Genomic DNA, 19,886 nt, shown 5'->3' with positions numbered 1-19,886 from the left:
GTATTAGATTGATGTTTTTCGTGTAGAATTAATTTTCCTTTTTTTTTGTATGCAGATTGGTCTTCAGGTAAGCAAGGAGTGAGTGGGGGAGCTTTGTAGAGATCTGAATATCTAACATTTATAAGTTTTCAACAGATCACTATGTGTTGTAATATGGTAGGGCAACAATATCACATTCATTGACTTACTGTGGTATTCTACTGTAAGAATGTGGACATACTTTATTGTCAAAATTCCTAAGAGAGTACGTTTTCTGTTTAAATGTTAGGTGCTCGGAAAGACTTAAGAAAAGTGCAGTTTGATAATCTGCTTACAATGGTACGGGTTTTATTACCTAAATATTGGAATAGATTTTGCATACATATGTGCATGGTGATATATGCATAATTCCTCGGATGCAACTGATCATTTTAAGCTGCAAGAAAAATAAATATGAGGGGGGAAAAAAGAGAAAGTAGGAGTAAAGACTGAATGACAGACACCGAGTGACAGGTGGCGAGGCATGTGAGGTCCCCGACACTGCGGCTGCATGGCACATCATGGTGTATTAGATCTTTTTAAGCATTTGTGTGTGCATACATGCCCCCGTGTGTCTGTCCAAATGAAGATTGGAGAAGCAGTTGTTATGAAGCAGATACACAAAATTCGAGAAGCAAAATGATGAAATGGAAACAATCTGCAATCTGCTGAGTCTTCTGGTGAAATAATGAGGTGGAATACAAAGGACACGTAATTACAGCCCTGCAGACACACACAGAGCAGTATGACTGAGAGGCGCATTACGATGATGCGACAGAACCACTCAGAGAACTAAGCAATCGAGTGTGAAGATTTACACCCCAATTTTCAAACAAACCTGTTTGTGCATTGTATTGTGTGCGAGTGCGCATATCGCTCCGCTTTCTATCCTTAAGCCTTCCTCTGAGTAACTCCGCTCGCTTTCCACAGACACACTCACAACTTCTCCGCAGTGTCTGCACTGATCCTGACTCAGACCATTTATCCACCACGATGGTTACGCAAACCAACAAATATGTCTGTGTAATTCTTAATCTATCCTGCTCTCCCTGTGAATGTCTTCCAGGCCTTTCCATGGGGTCTGTCTGGCTGCCAGTGTGGTGAAAAGGGAAATGAACATGGCTTTCCAAGCTCAACCCACCCGGGGCTTTAATTAGAATGAAATCAGTGGAACGAGCTTTTGCTACAAACAGCCACACCAACCTAGCCCTTGGAAGCACATGAGGTCCAGTTACTGTAACAAATTACCTTTCTATTTAATTTTCTGGGTTGAAACAATACATGCATGGCCAAGATATAATGAGCTGATCAATGCTAAACTAACAAACACCATCGCATTTACTCTCGACTCTCTCAGCTTTGGAAACTTGTCCATCCTCTGCGCCATTCCCACAATCATTAAAAACCTCATAACCGACCAATTATATCCTCTGCATTCACATAAACCCTCAGTGGAAAATCACTCTCTTTATTCCCCACTGACATGGCTGTAATAAGTTTTGATTGACTGCGAGGGAATAAAAAAAAAAAAAAATGGGGAGCTGCTTCCCACACAGCGAAACACAAGCTGGTGTTGATTAGAGCTCCTGGTGCGGAGGGTGGGAAACCCCTCGGTCTTGAGTAGGGGACCCCAGCCCTGCACTTGATGAGGAAGGGGGGGGCTTTCTTTATCTGTGGCCACGTGTTTGAGTGTGTGTACGTGTGTCTGTGCAGAGGCAGATGCACCGTGAGGAGCAGATGCTCCCATTAATTAGATGTTATGAACACACAAGTAATAACTACGAGGGTTGACTGAGGGAAGAGTTGATTTATCTATGAGTGGTGACTAATTAATGCAATGGGCTACATGGTCTGAAGCCATGCCTGTGAATCTATTAGTGAGTCACCCTGTCAGCTAATTCATGTAGGACACATCAGTCTGTACTTGTGGAGAATACAGGAAGCCCCTTCACCCTCACTTCACTATTCCTGCTCTCCAACCTCTCTGCTCATCACAAACTCTTCAATCTATCTCAGCAGCTTAGAAACAAATCTGCAGTCCTCAAACTGCTGCACGAAGAAGAAATAAATAAATAAAATGTGCACACCCGGGGCTCTCTAGACTTACCTTCTGCTTCCGCCTCTCCTTCCTCTTGTCTTCTGTGTCCTGCAGCATCTTTTCCCTCCACAGGTCAAAGAAGTACGATGGATTGGTATAAAACTTTAGACATTCCTTCCCATCGTCCCTGCAGAATTTGAAAAATACAGAGAAATGGATCGTAAAGGATGAGAGGAAAATAACGTCTGTTGACTCCTGCTCTGTGTTATCGTTCATTTCCACTAAAGCCCCTTCCTCCTTTACTGCTCGCTGACATCACAGAAGCCTCTCTGTGGCGAGTGGTCACAGGGGAGAGAACACTTCTGTGATAACAGGCAGGGAAACAAAAAGAAAAGGGACCTCAGACAGATGCAGGCAGTTATCGCGACAAAATGGTCTCTCTTGATGAGGAAATTATCAAGCCCAAACATGTCTGGAAATGTCATTTCGCATCAGTATGGCGTATGCCTAAACTGCCGTTAGTTGTTTCAAATATATTCAGCTTAAGGTTTCATTAAGAGTACAAAAACACAAAAAAATTGCTGCTTGAGAAATGATTTAGACTTTAAGAAATAAATATTGCTGTAGGCTTGTGAACTGGAAATGGAAATTTTACTACAAAAGAGTATTTTAACAAGAAGCATCTAATGTATTAAATGTGCAGCAAACAGAGGGCCAAGATTGTGATGGCAAGCTTGTTGGTGACTGTACATCACAAAGAAATTCAGTTTCACGATCCTGAGGAGCAGAACTACACCGTACAACAGGTTGTCTACACGATGTGATTAACGCTGCCAGCAAGCGTTCTTTAAAAAAAAAGGATTGCTTTATAATAGCGTGCTCAAATTCAAGCAGGTAATGCAAATCATCTCTCTAACTCCATCTCAGATTTTGCGAACAGGGCTGAAGGGCACATTTTATTTCGCCTTTGACATTCAAAAGGACTACAAAGAAATGTGATGTATCCTGGCCTCTCGGGGCCTCCAACTATAATCTGTGGGTAGTTGCCTTCATCCAGCGTTGGCCATGTCTTGGGAGGCAATTATTTGGCAATGACACCAATAAGTGCAAGCACATAGAAGATGAAAAGGCACATCTTCAAAAGACAAGAGTGGAAAGTTTAATGATATGCAACCCAACAAAGGGAAAGAAAAATAATTCAAACAATGAGATGAGGCAAGGGTAGGGAGACAGCTCCTGTAGCGCATCCGTGTGTGCTCTGCAGGTGAAATGGAAGAGTTTGTGTAAATCATTAGGCCTTGGTATTTTTATATATTCAGAGTGTGTTTGCATAAGGAAAAGAGCTACAGTGGGTGCAGCTGAGAAATAAGAGCGAGGGGAGGCATCCCAGAGAGCCTCTTAAGAGTGATATGGGGGAAGAGAGGAGAAGAAAAAAAAAAAAGAGAGGAGTGGTTGAAGAGGGAACGTCGGGAGAGACTGAGCGGCATAATAACCGAAAGGATTAAAAAGCAGGCCATATTTTTAATTATTAATCAAAAGAATGAAATCATCGTCAGTGATAAACCTAATCATCCATTCCGTCATCCATTAAGGTAAAAAAAAAAATTTTTTTACATCTGCATGCCTCTGCATTAATTCAATTGGAGACTATTGGTTCATCTCAGTAAGCAGATTTTCCATATCATGGTTGAAAACGGGATGCTACTCAGCACGGACACCCTTAAGGATACAGGTCCATGTTTAGACTGTGGTGTACAAGAATATGGTCGGGGTGTTTTTAAACTTACGGCCTCCTCCAAGTGAGATCAGGTGTGTGTGTGTCTGCCTCATTCCCTTTCTTCCCCGTCTTACTCTCAATGACTTGTTTTCATGCTGGCTGGAAACTTTGACTCATGTAGCGTTGGGCTGAGTTTCACAAGAACACCAGCTCTCTGCCTTCCGGTAACAGTGGGCTCCTCAAATGTTCTAGAGATGTTCTGGGAGCGGTGGCTTGTGTGAACACGCGAGTCCGCATCATTCGCTTTGGATTTCTTGCAGAGATTTTTTTTTCCCCCCACTCGGCGCCCTCCTAAAATCTCCGGAACATCAGCGGGTGAGACCATGTATGAACGTAGCGGGAAATATTCCAAAGCATTTTCACGCCTGTTTCCAAGCGAGCGCGGGTGCCTGCTGTTAAGAGCTGCTCAATCGTTCTCCTTTCTGCTAACCTGCATGCACACATACAGTACAAGCATACTGGTATCAACACAACAAGGAGCCCCATCTGCAATATTTCTGCATCACATCCTGCCTCCTGCACGACTAAACTGCCTGAATTTTCTCCTGAAAATCAATGATGTTCACGCATTAAAACAGCTATGCATTATGCTTAAAATAGTGGACGTTTACAGACATAACTAGTTTTTTAAATGAACTGCAAAAATGTTCGTTTTTGAACAAGATGGTGAGCTGGAGTGATACAAGAGAGGAGTTCCTAAAATAAAGTGCTCCATCATTCTCTTCACAAACCGAGGTAATTCTGTTTTGCGTAGTGGACTCTATTCAGGTCCATTCACATGCGTGTCGGGGAAGAAACTCTGCGCTTACCCATTAATGTCAACATAACGATCATAATAGAAAAAAAAAAACAGTCCTGTGTCTGTTTTACTGTGTGAGAGTTGGCAGAGTGGAACAGAGAGCGGTGACATGAAGAAAATGCTAATTGAGTTGCCAACAACTTATTAGGTTTCTGTAAATGTAATAAGAGCGACCCAATAAACGTTCATGAGTCAAGTACAAGGCTCGACAGATACTGACTCCAAGGTTTTTTTTTTTTTTTTTAAACACATTCGGCTGAATCTATTGACGGTGGCATGTGCTGCTGTTGGCAGGTGGAGTATTTCTTGAAATACAATTATTTCAAAGGCAGAAAGAATAACAATTGTTAACAAACCGAACAATTTTCTTCTGTATGCAGGAACCAAACGAAACAGAAAAAAAAAAAAACCTGTGGGAAAGAGTTCAAATTTCTTATGCCTCAGTGTAATTCTTTAGCCACGTCTGTACTATCGTGCCAATTGCGGCCGAGACAGAATGTGTGTCAGGGTCAGGTCACTTCATGGACTGAAGCAGATCAACAATGTCATAACTACCCCACAATCAACTTAGAGACGGCCCAAATTCTGTTGATCTTTTTTCTTTCTTCCCCCCCCCCCCCATTTCTTTTTGCCAACAATGAAGAGCTACTTGATTAGGACACGTCTGTTATGACATCCGCATTGTATTTTATTCAGCAGCACATGCTCCTTTCGGCTACATGTCAGGTTTGTTATTGCACACTTTCACATCCATCTATCCAAACACATTTGCATTTATACAGCTCTAGCTTTCACTGGATGAAAACCTTGGTTTCAGGATGCATGAAATCCCCGTTCACGGTCAGAAATGAACCATGCTCTGTAAGAAGACGGGTGCGTGTTCTGCTTCATTTGGAGCTACAGTCCTCAAATGAGTGTCAAAGTTCTCTGATCTGATAAGTGCAGATGTGTTGCAGTAGTGTTTCACTCCTGAGAGAAGGGTGACAGTCAGAGGCCCAGATACAGCAGAACACACGATCAGAGCACGTTGCATTTCAGGGATTTCACATGTCCAGTGTCTGCTGCCATCTGTATACCATACGTGATCGAAATTGCAAGTGCAGTTAAAATTCAGTCACGTGCAGCTTTTTTCTACTCATGTCACTGTAATGGGCACTGAAATATACATGTGCGACTGAGTAATTTCTTTTTCTGCCCTTGGTTCTATATGTGCGCACCTTTTGCAGTTATGCAATTGCGGTTGCTGTGCATTGTGTGCCAATTGTGCATCTCCCGCTCTCTGTGACTATTTCAAAGCGGGTCAGCTGACCATCACAAAGATGCAGTAAATATTAGAGGCCTTAAGGGAAACTGGGACCTCCAATTGGCTCTCCAGTTGAATTGCAAAGAGGTTTCTGGCTCAGAGCTTCAAGCCCTGCATGTGCTGGCATCATCTCTTAAGAATGATGCTTAAAATAACACTGTTGGTGAGAATAGTGACGAGTAAAGACTGCACGATAAATAAAAGACGTTGTATTGACAGTGTGCTCAGTGATCAGCCTCAACAGCTTTGATCAGAGTGAGCGTACAAACCTCCCACCCCCCTCGAGGTTACTGCTAACCAAGGTCAAAATGCCTTCTCTGTGTGGTGCATCAACATGAGCGTCACGGTCTAGCATAGAAAGCTTTTCATAAGAGCAGGCAGGACTTTAAAACAACCGAATGAGCTGCGTAAAAGCTATAATTCAAAACCATTTCTGTGCTTTGTGTTGTCACAGCAGCAAGTCTCTCAATACGTTGTAGTTATGTTTTCCACTCTCTACAGAGTGCATTTAGAAAAATACAGCGAAAGGTCAGCGTCACCAAATTCACGAGGAGGGAAAAGGTGCAGTTGTCAGTAACTTTGTTCTGACCTGTACGGTGTGAGGATGTTGAGGGGTGGCGGCTGCTCGCAAGTGTGGAAGGTCTCATGAAGTGGGACGGGCAGTGACTTGCGGTCAAACAGCTGCTGGTCCTGAATAGTCGAACTCCTGAAAGCCTTCCTCATGGTTATGTCCTGAAGAGACACTGTGGGTGCGGACAGAGAGAGAGAAAAAGATTAGAAGAAATAAGCACTTGTAGATATCAAATAAGGTTCTTTGTTAAGTATCTCATGCCTGCATGTCTGCTGGCTGTGGGGCTGGAAGAAACAACACTAATGAACACAATAATTGCCATCTGGTTCCATCTCATCACCATCATCATCAAAACTGACCCTGGCATCATCACTCAGAGAGTCACAATCAACATAACAGAGTAGTAAGTCCATTATAATTCGCTAATCCTCCTCCCTTGGGCCAACAATACTGTTGTCCTCTCTGGTTCATCTGGATTCGCCTTAAGGAAAGCCACATATGATAACTAAGATAAGCTGTGCTTGGTGAAGAGCTGGAAATTGCTTCATAAATGACATTTACAGAAGAATGGAACAAAGTCAATGCAGCACAGCTGAAGCCTTCACAACAACGGGTTAGAGAAGCTGCGAAGGGAAGAAGGAAGAACAACCAGGCCAATGCTAACGTTAAAGCTGGCGAGCAAAAGGTCTTGGAAAGAGATCCAGAACGTTGCAACCAGATGTGAATTATACATGAGAGTGTGATAAATGGGTACATTTTATTGCTGCCCAAGGGAGGACTAAAAAAAAAAAAAAAAAAAAAAGAATCTTTCTATCACACACAAAAAAACAAACACAAAACAATTTCATCATAGTAATACCAATGGATGCTGCAAAGGACCCATAACAAATGGAACAAAACTATATCTTAACCATCGCCTGTACAAAATGAGACAAACAGAGCCACTTTAATGTACAAACTAGCCCATTTCAATTATCTATATTGAAGCAAAATAGCTGGATAATGACTTCCATACCCTCTCAGAGGATAGTGAAGGACCAGCCACCTGAGGCACTGAAGCATCATCACTAACGCTCTCAGAAAGCCCTGGTTTGATAAACAACAGGACAAAGTAAGGAGGCAAGAGAAGGCAACATGGATACAATAAAACTGCATGGATATAACAGAGAAAGGCCGATGGAAATAAGAGGTCGAATCAAATAAAATGTGTACAAAGAGAAAAAAGCTGACATAAATGCACCAATCGAAGAAATACTTGCAAAGAAATAGTGAAAGGAAGGAAGACAAAATAAAAGGTCAGATATTAAACTATCATGAAAATGTGCAAGCAAAGAGCGGCACAAAAAAGAGGTATAAAAAGGTAAAGTATGGGGGGGGGGTGGGCAAAAAAACAAAGGCTTTAGCGTCCCATGAGAGAAGTGCAGTAACCTGAGCAGAGCCTGAGGGTGGATTAGGCTTCAAAAAGACAGCATGAGGGAGGAACTACAGCAGCCATTTAGACAGTAAAAACACACACACACGGAAAGAAAAACTGTATCAGATACAACCGACTGTTCTTTGTTAGACAAAAATGACCTCAGGAAAAAACAAGAGATCTGTTGCCCCCTTGTCTGGTTCTAGGATCAACTACAAGACTTCAAAAGAGTGCACATTAAAAATGGCTGTAACACTTTGTAGTTTCTGTAAACAACTTAACCTGTGATCAAAATAACCGGTAGCTTTATCTGATGCCTGAGATTCTTTTTATCCATTGCTCGACTCTTTGCTTTTCAATGCTTATCCACTGCACGGTGGCTTGCTTTTCAATGAGCGCTTTGTAATTACATGAACTGCTCTTGCGTATTTAAACAGCTACCTTTCGTGTTCATCGATTCATTCATTGATTAAACGCCATCCAATTTCTGTTGATGATAACATTCATTTGGGAACAATGCAACATTGTTACATCAAAGACGGGGGAAGAAACATGGGGAGTCAGAGCCAGTGGAGGTAGAATGTAGAAGCAATACATTTCATGGCACATAATGCTATAAAACCAACTTTGGCAACTAGAGATCACATCTACTGGGGAAGTCCTTATTCATAAACTGTATGAATGTTTGCAATTAATCATTCTATAGTCCTTGTGTTTTTTTTATAGAAGCATTGTGGAGGAGTGGAAAACTGCAGTCTCCTCAAAACAAGTATTTCTGTTGTTCCTCTGTTTATTGCCCTCTTGTCTGGTGTTTTGTGTGTGTGTGTGTGTGTGTGTGTGTGTGTGTCTATATTTGTAGAGCACAGTCCACATAATTACAAAGTTTTGGATTTTAAACTGTTGGCAACAGAGGGACCCAGAGGACCTTTGCGGGCTGGTCTAAACGATGAATTTTACATCAGACATTCTGTAAGTGGACATATTTATTTATTTTTTTCTTTTAAATCCGAGTCCACCACGACAAAGCAGGGTCCCGACTTTCGTTGATATTGTCTCTGAGGTGCCATCATAAAATGTCAAAACATTACAACAAGCTGTGCTTCTTCCACACAATTCTGTGAAATCAAGTTGATAAGACTACTATAAAACTACTGCATAGATCTTTTTTTAAGTTCAGAATACGAGTAAGAGTGACAGATAAAGATGTGAGAACATGAACACTGAGGTTATGGCTTAGTTTAAGGCCTTGGTGATCCCAAAAAGGCATCTCACTTTTTTTTTTTTACCTCCGTTCCAGAGGAGAGTCGCAGCAAAAGTCTGAGAAGTAACACAAGGAGCTGATGCCAACAGTCTCCCGCTCACTGCTTACAACTTGACTAAATGCATCCTGAGAGAGTATTATTTTAGACACGGGCGACCCTGCCAGGGCCAGGAGCAGCCAGCAGCCAACAGGTGAGGGTTGAAGCACAGTGTGCTGACGCCCAAACAAATTGAGGTACTTTCCGGGGCTTTTAGATGATGTGACAAGTGGGTGCAAAAACAGCAAAAGCCAGACAGCGCAGAGGTCTGTGCCAGATTGCATTTGAGTGCTAAGTGTGGTGGCTTAAAACTCATAAAAAAAAAAGCACACTACACTAAACAGTGCAGGAGGAAACACACACACACACACACACACAAAAAGGATCAGCTGCACACACTATTAAGATGATATCTTAACACAATCTTTTATATCATAATTAAAAAGTGTCATTCGACAGAATTAACATATTAGTCCATATAGTGAAGAAACGAAGCCAATGAGAAAAAAATTTACGTGTTGTTGAATAAACGAGTATAATAGTGATAGCAATTGTGTTTGTGTGTGTGAACTTGCATTTCCATCTTTGTGAGGACCAATCTGAGTTTCACACCTTGTAAACACATTCAGTGGGCTGTTTGAGGGGTCAAGACTTGATTTCAGGGTTCAGGCTGGACTATTTAAGTCAGGATTAGTTGCACTCATTAAGTTTTGGGTCATGGATGTAGGGAATACAACAAGGAAAAGAAGCCTGTGTATTATGTGTGTGTGTGTGTTGGTGTGTGTGTCTGGGTCAGGCAGCACCAGGTGCTGCAGCAGACCTCTGATGTCAGGATGTGAAGTGTCTTATCAGCAAACCAGGCCTGGATAGTTTATCTCTTTCCTTCATATCTTTCACTTCAACAGATGCCATCTGTTTGAATCACTTTGACTACAGAGAGGCGAGTAAGTTCTTGTTGCTCCCACACAACTTCAGCTGCCCTGAAAGTTTCAGGAAAATTCATTTATTTTTCTTCTGTAAGCAGGAACCATTCATAGGGATGTAGTCTTGGCGCACACACAGAAATAATAGATAAGGAAAGTCACAGGCCAAGCTGTCTTTTAGCATGCAGGCATGGCTCTCTCCCTAGTTTTACTTCAATGTAAATGTTTCCCTAAATTTTTGCCTCCTGCACACTTCCTCTTGCAACCCTGGCTCACTTTTTGCTCTCTGACTCAGCTCTTCGCATCCCTCCTTGCTTCTGCATCGCAGACCGATTTTTTTTTTTTTTTTTTTTTTTAAACCTCCATCATTCATTTTTCCTCTTCTTGACTCGAAATGTATATAGAAGGTCTCAGTTTGCACAGAAAAACCTAGACAAACAGCGTCATGTACAGCAAGTAAATAAACCAGGTAAGTCTTTTACTGCCGGAAGACTGATGATCTACATCTAAAAATGAAAATTTGGACACTGTCTCAGCATTCACAATACAACTGTGCATACTGATACCAAGAAGGACTTATGAACCTGTGTACCAGTGGGCATATCGGTTTGGGGTTGAAATAAGAGGATTTGTAAGAGGATCTCTAAAATCTGCTCACTGATCATAAATGTAAGGCCAGGTTGAAACTGGCAGCATAGTCTCTGTATGGCATGTCCTTTGCTGAACTGCAGCGTCGCAGCTACACGTTTGTACGATTACCAATGACCTTTCTGCTGTTGTGCAGCGACTTGCTCGCACATTTGTCTTTAATTCAGGGACGCCTCTGATAATGACAATGAACACAGTTCAGTGTAATCAGGGATTGATATCACTCATAGGGTGAAAGCATGACAGTTGCCAGGCTGCAACTTAAGAGCTGTGACATCAAACTGCTTAAATTATCATGATCTTAACTGACAAGTTATATTTGAAATTTTCTCTCACTTGTTGCCTGCATACTCAAAATACAGTGAAAGGTGTATTGGGGGACAACAGGGGAGCAGAAATGAAAGTCAACACTTTTCACACACACCAATGCTCCCGATGTGAACCCGGCGTAAATGTTCATTAACAGCCGAGTTATCGGCTGCTAAATAATGAGGCAGACCAGAAAGACTCCCAGAACATGCGTGAGTGATGGGTAAAATCCTCTTTATATGCCACGATCACGATGTTGATGTAAAGGATGAAGCTGGTTGTCCGTCATAGTAGCTCCTCTGAGAAAGAAAAAATAGATATACAACTAAGACAGAAATGCTTCTTTCTAATCAAATAAATCGATTGCTTGAGAAATCAGTGTCTTCTGATACAAAACTGGAACAGAAGTCCAGCAGACAGTTTGTTGATTTGCAAAGATTAATATGTTAATATTTCTTTGATATATTTGCTTTAAAGATTTGATTTATTGATAGATTATTTCTACAATATGATGAGATCTAGCATTTGAATGTAGTTTATACTGCTTACTGCCTGCATTTTACTGTTGTTTTTCTTTTCTAATCATAGCTATTCATGTCGTGGAAGAACACAATTTTGTCGCCTACACAGAGTATCAGAGTGAATGACAATGACTGGGCCTTTATTCAAATCACCTTTCCCAAAGTATGTGAAAAATGGAGGAATGTGTAAATGAAGTCTGTATATGTGAGAAAAAGAGACGACCTTTTACAATTTGACAAATAAAAGGAAAAATCTTTATAGGCTATGAATACGTGCGTTTCTTCGGTTAGTTATTTTCAACAAACTTGAAAGACAAACCCTAAATACATTTAAAAAAAAGAGATACAGAAGGCTCATAGGAAACTGAAGGTAAAATTCAAAAAAAAAAAAAAAGAAAGAGAAAAATGCAAATACCAAATGGTCAATATGCCATGGGAGAGGCGCAAAGAATAAAAGCAGAAATTATTTACAAGATAAGTACAGCAATGAACAGACCCAGACAAACTAATAGAAAACAAGGGGGAAATAATAAGACAGTAGAGCCCAGAGGGACTTGGTGTGGCTTTGTGGCTTTCTATAATGGCCTGCAGCCAGTACAGTGATGTAACGGTTCCATTAAATAGGGGATACAGGACATTAGTTTAGTTGGCCAGGTTGATGGGGGGGAAGAGAGCCTGACAGCACACAAATAGAATCCATGCAGGATGAAGGGAGAGCACAGATCAATCAAAGAGATGAGAGGACCGGGGAGGACAGTAAAGCCTGAAGAGGTGCAGAGTGCAGTTGGCCATCTGCAGGGAGCAGTAGTGGAGGCCTATTAGGCAAAGTTTGGGGAGACACCTTTTGAAGGGTCAGGGATGTTGGCAAGGTGTGTGTGTGTGTGTGTACGTGTGTGTGCGTGCTCTTTAGGTGTCAGACTGAACATGTATAAATCCATGTGATAGATAAAGCTCTTTGACCTCGACCACCACACCACCAAAGACACTGCATATATCAATCTATTCATCCCTCCGTGTCACATCTCTGCCTGACCTTTAGCCAAACATCTTTCATCTCTTCCACCGTCTTCCACCCAGTAACCTTATGCTCTGGACTGATAAAACATAGATCACCTCAGTGTGTCTGTCCACATCATGTCTGAACCCCTGTAAATTTACCACTGTAGTGTATTTGCTTAAGTGGTCTAACCAGGCTGCAGTGCACACTAATAACAGTAGCGACGATTACGAGGTACAGGGAGTGTACATAAATAACACGACCGATCTTTATAACTAATACTAATAACTAATAACTAATACTTAATTTAGTCTAAAATGTAACAAAAGGTTAAAATTTTAGGTCTTCAGAGTAAAAATACAGATGGTTTGTTCTCAAACAACAAAAACAACCCTTAAGTTTACATAATTAATAAACTAATGAAAACAAAACAGGATAGATATTACATTTTATTTTTGATTATAGGTAATATTACATTTCTTTGCTTAACACCACAGCATTTCCAAAAGATGCATGTGCAAACCTGCACTTACAGCAGGTTAAATATCTGATAAGGTTGGCAGGCACTGCTATTTATATCAGGCCTAAATCATATTGGCAAATGTAGTTAGGAACACAATTTACAGAAATCGTTGCATAGATAATAGATGTTTTGGTTGAAAGTCAAAAGGAAGTTGTCCTGCTAGTTGCATCCATCTTATGTGATCAGATCACAGGCGGACGGGCTCAGAGTCCGACCCACATGTGATTCAATTGCACTTCCCTGCTTCAGAAGCAAATCATTATGCCAGTCTACATAATTTTGGTTTGCAAAGACCAAATGGGTTTTTGTTTTCAGTAAATGTACCTCCTAAGTGTAGGCTCCTGGAAATGAAAGGACAAAGAAAAAGATAACACTGCTAACTGGTTCTATTGTCCTGCTTTAATATAATACCACTGCAGTGCAAATTAGTTTATGCATCCTTTTATGCAGATGACACCAATTTAGGTGGTACCTCAATGCAGCCCAGAACATATTAACTTTGAAATTACATCAGAGAATGTGGATTTAATATAATTTATGTTTATATTATTTGGCCATATGCAGTTCAGACTACTTTGAAAGCAGTCTGAGCCTTTAGCTTTCAGCATGTCTTAAATGCGTCTTGGGTGCATTCATAAATGTACTTTGAGCTGCCCACTTTCTATCGGATCACCCAAGATACATGCTAATGCCAAGTGTGAACAGAGCTGAGGGGTCTTAGCAGATCACAGTGAATGTTGACCAAGTCAATAACTCACCAACAGTAGCTACAGGTGAAAGACACAGAGATGGATGGCGCTACCTTGGCAAAAAGCTGACAGTTTCATCAGAGCTGTTTACACTGCAGGGCTTTTTTTCCTGGAATAAGGTACCTCTACGTCCAGATGGCATTGTCTCCCCCTCAGAGCACCTCCCTGCTGCACTGTCGTCCTTATCGTTGTGTAAATAAAATCAAGACACCATGGCTCTGGCTTTTTTAATCTGTACATACATGCAGCCACTAGAGCACACAGGAAGATACAGGGCTTAAATTTGATTATATACTGTTAATTCATATTACAACGAGATGACAAATTTGTCTTTCTGACTCCCTTTCTTTTAACCAAATGAGTACATTCAAAATTTCCCATGTTCATTGTGTCATTAATGTCAACATCTATTTGTTTTTTTCCCCACCGACAAACAATGATCAGTATGGTGTAACCTATATATATTTTTTCTTTAATCAGGGATGTCATTTAACAGATTGCAATAAAACTAATTATGGACATTTTTTCACCAAAATATATATTTAACTAATGCCCATGAATTCAAGCTTTGGACACGTTAATATGATTTTTAAGTAGATATCAACATTTAAGTACAATAACGCTGTAATGGCTGCTTTTTTTAATTATGCATACCACCCACCTAAAAAGCACTTATCAGGAAATGTGATCCAACTGTGAATCAAGAGCAAATTTTTACACTAATTGTCCTTAGAGATAATCAGCAGACAAATGTGAGGTCAAAAAAAAACAAAAAAACAATCAGTTCAAATTGTTGTCACACACACACGTGAACTTTGTCAGCAGGAAATTGACTTTCAGAAAGGCTGAAGGCAGAAGCAAAATCTTCAAATGGGTTTGTGTGGAAGTTCAGATATGTTTATTTGTGTTTTAGAGATGAAAAAGAAAATGTAATTTGCATTTAATTTCACTAATTATCTCTTTTTCTGTTCCGTGTTTGTGTATCACTTCCTCGTGTGTTTCATCCGGCTCTAACAAGGCACTCAGATTTCCTGATTTCAGACAAGGAAAATAAATAAGCAAAGAAAACGCTATAAAGGACAGCTAACATTTTAAAACAAAAAAATACTTAATTTTTTTGGTCAAAATTTAGATAGAAAATGACAAGATTTTTAAAATATTTTCTAACATCTTCTGAGGCACTTTGAAAGCAGCAGCCGCAACAGGGAAGAAGGGACACATTTGAAGTGTTGCATTTCCAAACACTAATCACTAAAACTCTATATGGTATGCTTTTTTATCTTAAGTGAATTCATGTCATAGAACATAATTATATGTTTGTCATCTTTCCCAGCACAAAACTATCAGCTGGTCACCAAATTTTACTTCAGTCATTTAATGTTTTAAAGCTCCAAAGAATCTTGTGATGGTTTTCTAGCCACTATCTAGAACGTGCTTATTGTGTGCTGCACTCTCCTCCACCCCCCCGCCTGACCTCCATCCTCCTATCTTCATCCCTGCACAGTCCTGATTTATGGTCCCATCCTTGCTTGCACTCATTCCCCCTCTCCTTCACGCCTCCTCTCATGGCAACCACAAAGCCACACGACAATTACAAGGCAAGTCATCTGCTTACAGGAGGAGCATCCACTTGCAAAGGGGTGTGCGTTTGGCCATATACGGGTGAGCAAAGGGTGGGGACGGGAGATACAGGGTGGCGTTTACGGGAAAGCAAACCCTTTGGTTGAACCCCTCCCACAGCTGTCCATCCTTGTATCGCATTCAGCTCTCTTTGGCACTTAAAAGCACACTGGGCTACTTTCATCACTTGATTTCACAAATCTTAAATGAGTCATAGGACAGAAGAGGAAGTGTGAGTTTTTCGATTTTCAGGGCAATTTCATTTGGTCATAAATTAATGTGGAGGAGTTGAACTGAGTAGGAAATCTCGTTACCTGCAGAGGAGGCCCAGAAAATTCTGCGGTACAATCCTTTTACACTCCAGTGCTTTTGCTGCAGTGCCCTGTTTTATCCACCCTTCCCTCGATCCTTCCATCTTTCTTACTCTCCTCCCCTCGACTTTCCCCAACACTACTCACTTAAACTGCAACTGAGCTGATTCTTATCCACCGTCTCTCAAGCCAACACTTTAGGCTAGAAGGGGACAGTTGGGATTATTTATGAAGTGAGATAAAGCCACGGACCACATGCACACTTGCACACACACGCAGAAAGGCTTAAATACGGATTAACCATCACACAATCTGGGTCTTAATCACAGTAACATCACACCGAAGTGAACAAGTGACCTTTTGCCAAAACGCTAAAATCACTAGTTTCCAAAAGTAAATCTATAGATGCTTATCGAAAAAGAAAAATGTTAATGTTTTATCCTCTGCAGGCAACCTTGTGGGCATTTCAAAAAGATACATTGTTGTGTGCATGAGTGCTTGCCCCTAAACCTCTGCAGACGAGACCTGCACACCAGACTTCTACAATTAGATCACTCTCAATTATACAAGTAGCACAGCTACCCTACAAGGAGAGGGTGAGGATGAAAGGAGGAGAGGGCATGGGAAAGTGGTGGAGAGGAGAGAAAGAAGATGATGCAGGAAGAGGAGAGGCAAAATGGAGAAGGAAATTGGAAGGAAAGTCTGTGAAACCAGAGAGGGTTTTATTAAACAGGGAGAAGGAAAGGGGGTAGACCAAAAACAATCGAAAGAGTCCGAAAAACTCCAAAGCCTCTACTCGTATTTTCAAAAGAAGCCATAACCAGCGAGTACAACTGAGTGAGCATTTTACTGTCTCTGTCCGTGACAAGGAAACAGTTAGAGTAGCATTGTGCAAAGCCGTAAACACACTGCTGGCCCATGGGAAATCGATACGGTGCCTCAGAGCGTGGTATTATCCTGCTGTGATTCTCTCTCTCTCTCTCTTTATTTTTTTTTTTTTTTTTACTATGCACTCGCCACAGTCTGCAGTACATATACTATCCTATCATTCTGCCTCTTCCCTTTCAGGAAATCTGGATTACCCGACACACAGTACACACAGATTATTGCAATCTTTTTTTTTTTTTTTTTTTTTTCTGTTACTGCTCACAACCATTGCCAAAGCTCCTCTTCTCACAAAGTACTTTTATTGGGTGAATGAGCACCCAACCAAACTGAAACTCTCACACAATGTTTCTTTCAGCTTTGAAGGTGTACTTCTACTGTGTGTGAAATATGACACCATCTCACAGCTACCTGTTCCTCTAATAGGAACCATTAACTATTGGCAGAGAGATATGCGCCGTGGTGGAGTAACTGCGGCATGTTAAAGAAAAAGTAATGAGCTGAAATGTCAAGAATTAAGAGAATTGACATTTCAAGAGTAAAGTTGAACTTTTTAATACAATCCAACACTATGGCTATAAAGAGATAAGCGAATGGTGTGTGTACATTTGAGTGGCTACAATACTCACGTTCCTCCTCTTTGGGGTCCAGCTGTGTGACGCTGATGGAGAGACGGTCAACCCGCTCCTGCAGGGAGTTGACCCGGAAAGAGAACAAATGGGCTTCATTGAACAGCTCTCCAAACAGGTCCTCTGCATATTTACCTACAAACAAAAGCAATGAATGTTTTCAAATGAACTGTGTTGAATGAAATAGTTCTAATTGAATCATGCGATTGGCTATGATAAAGAAAACTGGGAATTCTTTTTTATTTAATGTAGCCATCAGTTATGATTGACAACAATTGGCTCTGGAAACCCTTACAGCAGGTAACACTTTCTGTGGGTCTTTGGGTTTAAAACTCAGTCCTTTTGTCAAACACAATCACAGCAAACATGGCTGTTCCTCCGCCGTCTCAGCTTTTCCCATTTTAAAGATATGTAGTTACAGAGAGCTGCTGAAACACTGCGTCAGCGGTGACTCTGGAGAACCTGGTGGTGCAGGCTAACTGCTCTAATAAAGATGTGCGCTCCAGCTTCCGTTCTATTATAGGCCTTCACGTGGCAAGTTAGACAACATTAGCCTCTGTAGATTGAGGCGGTTTCCTGTCAGAGCTAATATTGGGCCTATTGGTTCCAATAAGCTGAGTTTTTTCATTCTTCTAATCCAAAACCTTACATCGGGAGGCTTATCAAGTTAACAAATTCTCTACGTCTAGTCCAATCTCAGTTTTGGGCATGGAGCCTAAATTTGGTGCATTTGTATTCATGGGATATTCCATTTTCTAGCTTTAAAATAGAATGCCAAGACTCCATATTCTTAATTTCCTGGAACTCTACGAGGACCTGGGACCTTCAACTATAATATTAATGGTAATAATATAAAACTTCAATCATTTGGATAAATTCAGACAAGAAATAAACTATGAGAACAGGGAAATGAGCACAAAGGAGAGGAATTCAAAACACTTGTTGCACTAAAACTACTTGTAAATGTTTTGGGTTTTTTTTCCCCCCACTTCTTTAAACATACTTTGGTATCTAGAGCTGAAATTTTATAGTCAGGTTTTACACTTGTTATTTTTTCCCTGGACCTGAGGTCGCTGATGGGAAGCTTAGATTTATCTAGCTTCTCGAGGCACCCCAAGGAGTCTAGAAAGGATTTTAATCCATGAAAGGTTTACATTCACATGAATTTATTTTCCAGAATAAAAGTCATATTAGCTGGCTATTTGATAAGCTAATATTGTTCATAATGTTTTCCTTATTCCTACATAGACAACACATTAGGCCTTAATGACTTAATAATCACCTCACACGTGTGCGTTGTCCATGGTCCTGAACCATTAAAACAATAGGAAACGCAATTAAACTGAAGACTGAGGTCTTATCCCATTCATGTGGAAGTAAATGAAGTAAGGAGATGTACAGTCTGTTTCTAATCAGAGCCAAGCAGCACAGCAATAAACTGGGGGACTACCGCTTATTTTTTCACAAGGAACATAACAGCAGAGAAAATCTTCGACTTCGTTGTCCCTTGCAATGATCGTGTTAAAAATATTTCGGTCATTACTGAAATGAGCTGGCTGTGTCTGAATTCACAGCACAATATTTACAGATCACCTGAAGAACTGGCCACTGACATTCCAGCATTTACGAGCAGCCTTGTGCTAATTTGCTTGGCCTTAAAAAAACAAATCAACACTAAATCACGTTTAGAGTCTGAATAGTCAAGAGACAAGCTGGAACTCTAGAAATCTGCGCAATTTAATTAGTAAATATTGGAGGAAAACTATCCAACTATCCAATTTGTTTAAAAGATTTAATGTTTATTTATTTAATTTCTTTAACTACATTTTTGCACTATGATGTCTGATTCACTCCGACTATATCAGCAAAAAAAAACTAAAGGAAAAAAATAACTGCATTATCACTGCCAATGCAAAAAAGAAACTGCAACCATGGCTAAATGTGCAGGGGAGAAGGGCTGCGTTTGTAAAATCAAAGGAAAATACATATGCATGTGTACATCAGACTCCTAATGTTACTAACTGAGGCTGCTGAGCTGGCGGATGACGTTGGCCAAGGAGATGTTCGTCACACACTCCAGCTCATTCTTGATGTTCCTTGGCAGCACCGTGTGGCACAGGTGCCTGGGCTCGATGGTGCGCTTCACCAGCGGCATCCTTTTGCTGCAACACCGCTACCTACAAGAGTCAGAAACAAGGGGGAAGAGGTTGGGCAGGGAGGGGGAAGGAGGAAACTTTGCATTAGTGCTCAAATTCCTACAGATAGTGTGATTTTGTAGAAGCCTACAAGACGAGAGAGGAAATTCCACCAACACAACGGCAGCATGATCTTCAGAGAAAAATAAAATGACGCGATAAAATAATGGTGGAGCCTCATTGGTTTCACACACTAAGAACAGTTTGTCCTAAATTTCACAGTCTATTTAAGGTACTTTTAGCACTTTGTCTGCCTATTCAGCCCCGCTAATGGCTTTTAGTTGTAGTGTAGGGCAGTTTAGACTACGTTGTGCTGCTTTTGCACGATCGTTGAAACACAACAACAGAGTATGTTTGC

At 40.8% G+C, this 19,886-nt stretch overlaps 1 protein-coding gene across 3 annotated transcripts in view; it reads right to left on the bottom strand.

Moving 5' to 3' along the window:
* wasf1 (WASP family member 1) overlaps nucleotides 1-19,886 on the bottom strand; it is a 56,883-nt gene that overhangs the window by 13,692 nt on the left and 23,305 nt on the right. For all 3 annotated transcript variants that reach the window (XM_075459063.1, XM_075459062.1, XM_075459064.1), the window contains exons 2-5: nucleotides 19,356-19,510; nucleotides 17,334-17,468; nucleotides 6,525-6,678; nucleotides 2,126-2,243 (exon numbers count right to left, since the gene is read on the bottom strand). In XM_075459063.1, the coding sequence (XP_075315178.1) occupies nucleotides 2,126-2,243; nucleotides 6,525-6,678; nucleotides 17,334-17,468; nucleotides 19,356-19,488 (540 nt within the window). In that variant the 5' untranslated portion in view covers nucleotides 19,489-19,510. The remainder of the gene's footprint in view (nucleotides 1-2,125; nucleotides 2,244-6,524; nucleotides 6,679-17,333; nucleotides 17,469-19,355; nucleotides 19,511-19,886) is intronic.

This window comes from Odontesthes bonariensis, chromosome 24, assembly GCF_027942865.1.
Source record: "Odontesthes bonariensis isolate fOdoBon6 chromosome 24, fOdoBon6.hap1, whole genome shotgun sequence".
Classification (NCBI taxonomy): Eukaryota; Metazoa; Chordata; class Actinopteri; order Atheriniformes; family Atherinopsidae; genus Odontesthes; species Odontesthes bonariensis.
The sequence above is the reverse complement of the archived record's forward strand: the minus strand, read 5'-3'. Positions and strand labels throughout refer to the sequence as shown.